Source organism: Nerophis lumbriciformis, linkage group LG18, assembly GCF_033978685.3.
Source record: "Nerophis lumbriciformis linkage group LG18, RoL_Nlum_v2.1, whole genome shotgun sequence".
In the NCBI taxonomy this organism is placed as follows: Eukaryota; Metazoa; Chordata; class Actinopteri; order Syngnathiformes; family Syngnathidae; genus Nerophis; species Nerophis lumbriciformis.
The window spans coordinates 33,836,501-33,842,500 of record NC_084565.2 but is presented as its reverse complement, the minus strand read 5'-3'; the positions used below and the strand labels follow the sequence as shown (position 1 = coordinate 33,842,500).

Here is a 6,000-nt window from a genome sequence, read left to right as displayed (position 1 = left end):
GACTTAAAGGAAACTAAATGAGCTCAAATATAGCTACAAATGAGGCATAATGATGCAATATGTACATATAGCTAGCCTAAATAGCCTGCTAGCATCGATTAGCTTGCAGTCATGCAGTGACCAAATATGTCTGATTAGCACTCCACACAAGTCAATAACATCAACAAAACTCACCTTTCATGCACAACCTTAAAAGTTTGGTGGACAAAATGAGACAGAAAAAGAAGTGGCATAAAACACGTCCTAGAAAGTCGGAGAAAGTTATACATGTAAACAAACTAAGGTGAGTTCAAGGACCGGCAAAATTAGTAGGACAAAACGGCGCTCGCCAAATACTCGAATCAGTGAAGCATGTTTAATTTAAACAGTGTGCTTTGTAACAATTAGGGAGGTTTGTGTCATGTTTGTCCTCCTACAGAAACCATATTAAAACAAAAATATATTTTTTTCCCCTCATCTTTTTCCATTTTTCATACATTTTTTGAAAAAGCTCCAGAGAGCCACTAGACGTATAAGATTTCATGGGATTTAGCGATTAGGAGTGACAGATTGTTTGGTAAACGTATAGCATGTTCTTTATGTTATAGTTATTTGAATGACTCTTACCATAATATGTTACGTTAACATACCAGGCACGTTCTCAGTTGGTTATTTATGCCTCATATAATGTACACTTATTCAGCCTGTTGTTCACTATTCTTTATTTAAAATTGCTTTTCAAATGTCTATTCTTGGTGTTGGGTTTTATCAAATAAATTTCCCCCCAAAATGCGACTTATATATGTTTTTTTCCTTCTTTATTATGCATTTTCGGCCGGTGCGACTTATACTCCGGAGCGACTTATACTCCGAAAAATACGGAAATGTTTATATAAATATATTTCCTGATCATTAAATACGCAATACATTTTTTCAGTAATGATTTTTCTTGGACAAAGTCTTTTTTGTTGTTGTCCTATCACGACTCAGGCAAATCCTATTTTTGATGTAGATGCCCATATTTGCTGTACAGATTTACTTTTTACAAAATAAAAGTGTGGGTTACTTCTCTTGTTGCCTTATTTGTATTTGACTTTATTACACGGATTTATATTAATGTTTGCCGCAGCCGGACCAGAGTAAGGAGGGGATAGAAAGAGGGAAAAAAAGAAGACAGAGGGGGAAATTGCAGAGACAAGAAGGGGATAAGACAAAGAGACAACAACAACATCAGCAAGTTCCAGACAACCTCTTTTTTTGAACTGTTTTACGAACCTCTTTTGAAATCTTTTACGACCTCTTTTTTGAACCGGACTTTTCTGTGAACTGTTTACGACCCTCGTCACTTAGAAACAGCTGTGGCCATGTGGTCAGGGAAGGTCCAAATAAAAGAAGGAGGCGCGCAATCTTTTGGCAGAGCGTACTTGAGACTGTACAAGAGTACAGACCAGACGTTTCTCCTCAAATTGAGCCAAATTTAATTCTGTTTTTGTTTGATTCTTTGCTTCTTGTCCTGTTTAATAGATGTCATCAGTGTTTGAACCGGACAGATGATGAATAATATTAAAAATTACCGGCAACGCAAGAGTGGAAGAGAGTACAGCCCCTCTCGAGAGAACTGGTTCCAGAGCCCTTGCTGTGCGTCGAAGTGAGTCCGACTATATCTAGCCGGAACTTCTCGACCTCGCGCACTAGCTCAGGCTCCTTCCCCCCCAGTGAGGTGACGTTCCACGTCCCAAGAGCTAGCTTCTGTAGCCGAGGATCGGACCGCCAAGTGCCCTGCCCTCGGCTTCCGCCCAGCTCACACTGCACCCGGCCTCTATGGCCCCTGCTATGGGTGGTGAGCCCATTGGAGGGGGGACCCACGTTGCCTCTTCGGGCTGTGCCCGGCCGGGCCCCATGGGGACAGGCCACCAGGCGCTCGCCATCGTGCCCCACCTCCGGGCCTGGTTCCAGAGGGGGGCCCCCGGTGACCCGCGTCCGGGCGAGGGAAATCTGGGTCCTTTATTTTTATTCATCATGGAGGTCTTCGCTGCTCCTCCACATCGAGAGGAGCCAGATGAGGTGGTTCGGGCATCTGGTCAGGATGCCACCCGATCGCCTCCCTTGGGAGGTGTTTAGGGCTGGCCTGGGAACGCCTCGGGATCCCCCGTGAGGAGCTGGACGAAGTGGCTGGGGAGAGGGAAGTCTGGGCTTCCCTGCTTAGGCTGCTGCCCCCGCGACCCGACCTCGGATAAGCGGAAGAAGATGGATGGATGGATGGATTAATAATTACCGTATTTTTCGGAGTATAAGTCGCACCTGCCGAAAATGCATAATAAAGAAGGAAAAAAATCATATATAAGTCGCACTTTTTTGGGGAAATTTATTTGAGAAAACCCAACACCAAGAATAGACATTTGAAAGGCAATTTAAAATAAATAAAGAATAGTGAACAACAGGCTGAATAAGTGTACATTATATGAGGCATAAATAACCAACTGGTATGTTAACGTAACATATTATGGTAAGAGTCATTCAAATAACTATAACATATAGAACATGCTATACGTTTACCAAACAATCTGTCACTCCTAATCGCTAAATCCCATGAAATCTTATACGTCTAGTCTCTTACGTGAATGAGCTATTTAATATTATTTGATATTTTACGGTAATGTGTTAATAATTTCACACATAAGTCGCTCCTGAGTATAAGTCGCAACCCCGGCCAAACTATGAAAAAAACTGCGACTTTTAGTCCGAAAAATACGGTACCTCTATTATCAACAACGCAATTATTTCAAATGCAACCATATATATACATATATGTAATGATAACTGGAAATACAAAAGAAGGCAGATACATGGAGGGGAAGAAAGAGAAGTGAACTGTATTAACTTTGTAGATTGTTATAGTACCAATAAGTTAAGCTTCGTCAGTGTGCCATGTGTTACCCAGTTTCCCCCAAAGGAACAACATTAATATATGTTTGATGAAACGTGATTATATGCATGAGTGTATGTATGTACATGTACAGTATATACTCCGTGCTGTAATGAAACAACTGGAAATGTGATGAAATACATTGTATTGTATGCATATTCGAAATAAACTGAAAATGAACTGAACTGAATTTTCTGTGATAGTCAATTAAAATGTAATCACACACCCCAACAACAACGTGAATGTTTTTGCTCCCATTTTTCAAAGATCAAGAACTTCTTTCGACGGACCCAAAAATGGCCTATCGCTCTCAAATATTGTTGCCACATCTGTGTTAGTGAGCGCGTCTCTTTTGCTGAAATAATCCACCCATCTTGCACGAGTTGCACGTGTTCAAGATGCTGATTAGACAGCCTGATTGTTGCAAAGGTGCCAGCTATAAAATCTGCAGTTCTATCACGGCACAATGCCCAGTGTTGAGGGAGCGTTCAATACAACGTCTGGCCAAAGTGAAGACTTGCAGGATGTTCATTCTGTTGAATTTTCTTCAAAAAATCAGATAACTGACATGACACTAAACTATAACAATTTCCAATGGCAACTTCTGGCTTTGAGAAGCATTAAAATAAATCAAGAAAATAAATGATAGTCCTCATTAACTGTTTAATTTTTAGATCAAGCAGAGTGAAAAAATTAGGGAATCACTCAAATCTGAGGAAACACTCAAAAAACTACAAAACACTACTTTGTTGCACCACCTCTGGCTTTTATGACAGCTTGCAGTCTCTGAGGCATGGACTAACTCAGTGTTTTCCAACCAAGTCTGGTGTGCCGTGGGAGATTATCTAATTTCACCTATTTGGGTTAAAAATATTTTTTGCAAACCAGTAATTATAGTCTGCAAATGATGTGTTAGTTGTTGAGTGTCGGTGCTGTCTAGAGCTCGGCAGAGTAACCGTGTAATACTCTTCCATATCAGTAGGTGGCAGCAGGTAGCTAATTGCTTTGTAGATGTCGGAAACAGCGGGAGGCAGTGTGCAGGTAAAAAAGTATCTAATGCTTAAACCAAAAATAAACAAAAGGTGAGTGCCCCTAAGAAAAGGCATTGAAGCTAAGGGAAGGCTATGCAGAATGAAACTAAAACTGAACTGGCTACAAAGTAAACAAAAACAGAATGCTGGACGACAGCAAAGACTTACTGCGGAGCAAAGATGGGGTCCACAAAGTACAACCGAACATGACATGACAATCAACAATGTCCCCACAAAGAAAGATAAAAACAACTGAAATATTCTTCATTGCTAAAACAAAGTAGATGCGGGAAATATCGCTCAAAAGGAAGACATGAAACTGCTACAGGAAAATACCAAAACAAGAGAAAAAAGCCACCAAAATAGCAGCACAAGACAAGAAGTAAAACACTACACACAGGAAAACAGCAAAAAACTCCAAATAAGTCAGGGCGTGATGTAACAGGTCATGACAGTACACCTACTTTGAGACAAGAGCTATAGTGATGCATGCTTAGTTATGCTTTAAAGTCATATCCGACGACTTTTTATTGTCAATATCGAGTTTCATATTTTAATGATTTCTGCTGGTGGTGTGCCTTTGGATTTTTTTTCAACGCAAAAAATGTGCCTCGGCTCAAAAAAGGTTGAAAAACAGTGGCTTAGTGGTTAGAGTATCCGCCCTGAGATCGGTAGGTCGTGAGTTCAAACCCCGGCCGAGTCATACCAAAGACTATAAAAATGGGACCCATTACCTCCCTGCTTGGCACTCAGCATCAAGGGTGGGAATCGGGGGTTAAATCGCCAAAAATGATTGCCGGGCGCGGCCACCGCTGCTGCTCACTGCTCCCCTCACCTCCCAGGGGGGTGATCAAGGGTGATGGGTCAAATGCAGAGAATAATTTCACCACACCTAGTGGTACTTTAACTTATAAACTCAGGAAATATGTCCCTGGACAGACCAATGTATGATCCTGTAACGACTTGGTATCGGATTGATGCCCAAATTTGTGGTATCATCCAATACTAATGTAAAGTATCAAAGAAGAGAATAATAAGTGATTATTACATTTTAACAGAAGTGTAGATGGAACATGTTAAAAGAGAAAGTAAGCAGATATTAACAGTAAATGAACAAGTAGATGAATAATTCATTTTCTACCACTTGTCCTTAATAATGTTGACAAAATAATAGAATGATAAATTGAATTAAAATTAAATACTGCATATGTCAGCAGACTAAATTAGGAGCCTTTGTTTGCTTCCTTACTAATAAAAGACAAGTTGTCTTGTATGTTCACTATTTTATTTAAGGACTTAGTTGCAATAATAAACATATGTTTAATGTACACTAAGATTTTTTGTGAAAATTAAGCCAATAATGAAATTTTTTTGTGGTCCCCTTTACTTAGAAAAGTATCGGTAGCAAAATATTGCTATCGTTACAACACGACTCTGGAATTAATTGCTTCTACTATCATTATTTCCCATTAGAGAAAATGTTTGTGAATAATGCAAGAGTGCCAAAATGCAGCAGGTGTACAATTTGGTGCCGATCCAAACGAGGATTGGTCTGTGCTCAACTGAGCTCCATTCTAATTTGTTAGCTTGTTTATCGGGGCCGGAAATTACCACACCGATTGCCACAAAACTTTCTCAACCTCTGTTGCGTTAACCTTGAAGGAGGCGTTATTTATTTGCCGGGCCCCCCACTCTAGCTCATCATGAGATGCACGTTCTCTTTCCTACCCTGCGAGAGGTTATTTCGATAATATTCAAGCCAGCGGTTCCTATTACCTTCTTTCAGGGCCCCGTCACTCTTCATCATGGACAGTAAAGCTGCCACTTGCTGCTCCAGCCTCTTGTGGCTCGCCTCCGCAGCCTGGAAGTTGAGACCAAAAAAAAAAGGAACGAAAAATCGACATTTGTAGCGGTTTGAGGGAGAGAAAATAAATAAATAAATACAAACCCCGTTTCCATATGAGTTGGGAAATTGTGTTAGATGTAAATATAAACGGAATACAATGATTTGCAAATCCTTTTCAACCCATATTCAATTGAATGCACTACAAAGACAACATATTT

General features: G+C 40.3%; 1 protein-coding gene across 4 annotated transcripts in view; it reads right to left on the bottom strand.

Moving 5' to 3' along the window:
- osbpl1a (oxysterol binding protein-like 1A) overlaps positions 1-6,000 on the bottom strand; it is a 142,837-nt gene that overhangs the window by 77,999 nt on the left and 58,838 nt on the right. For all 4 annotated transcript variants that reach the window (XM_061978166.2, XM_061978168.2, XM_061978165.2 and 1 more), the window contains exon 14: positions 5,713-5,797. In XM_061978166.2, coding sequence (XP_061834150.2) covers positions 5,713-5,797 — 85 coding nt within the window. The remainder of the gene's footprint in view (positions 1-5,712; positions 5,798-6,000) is intronic.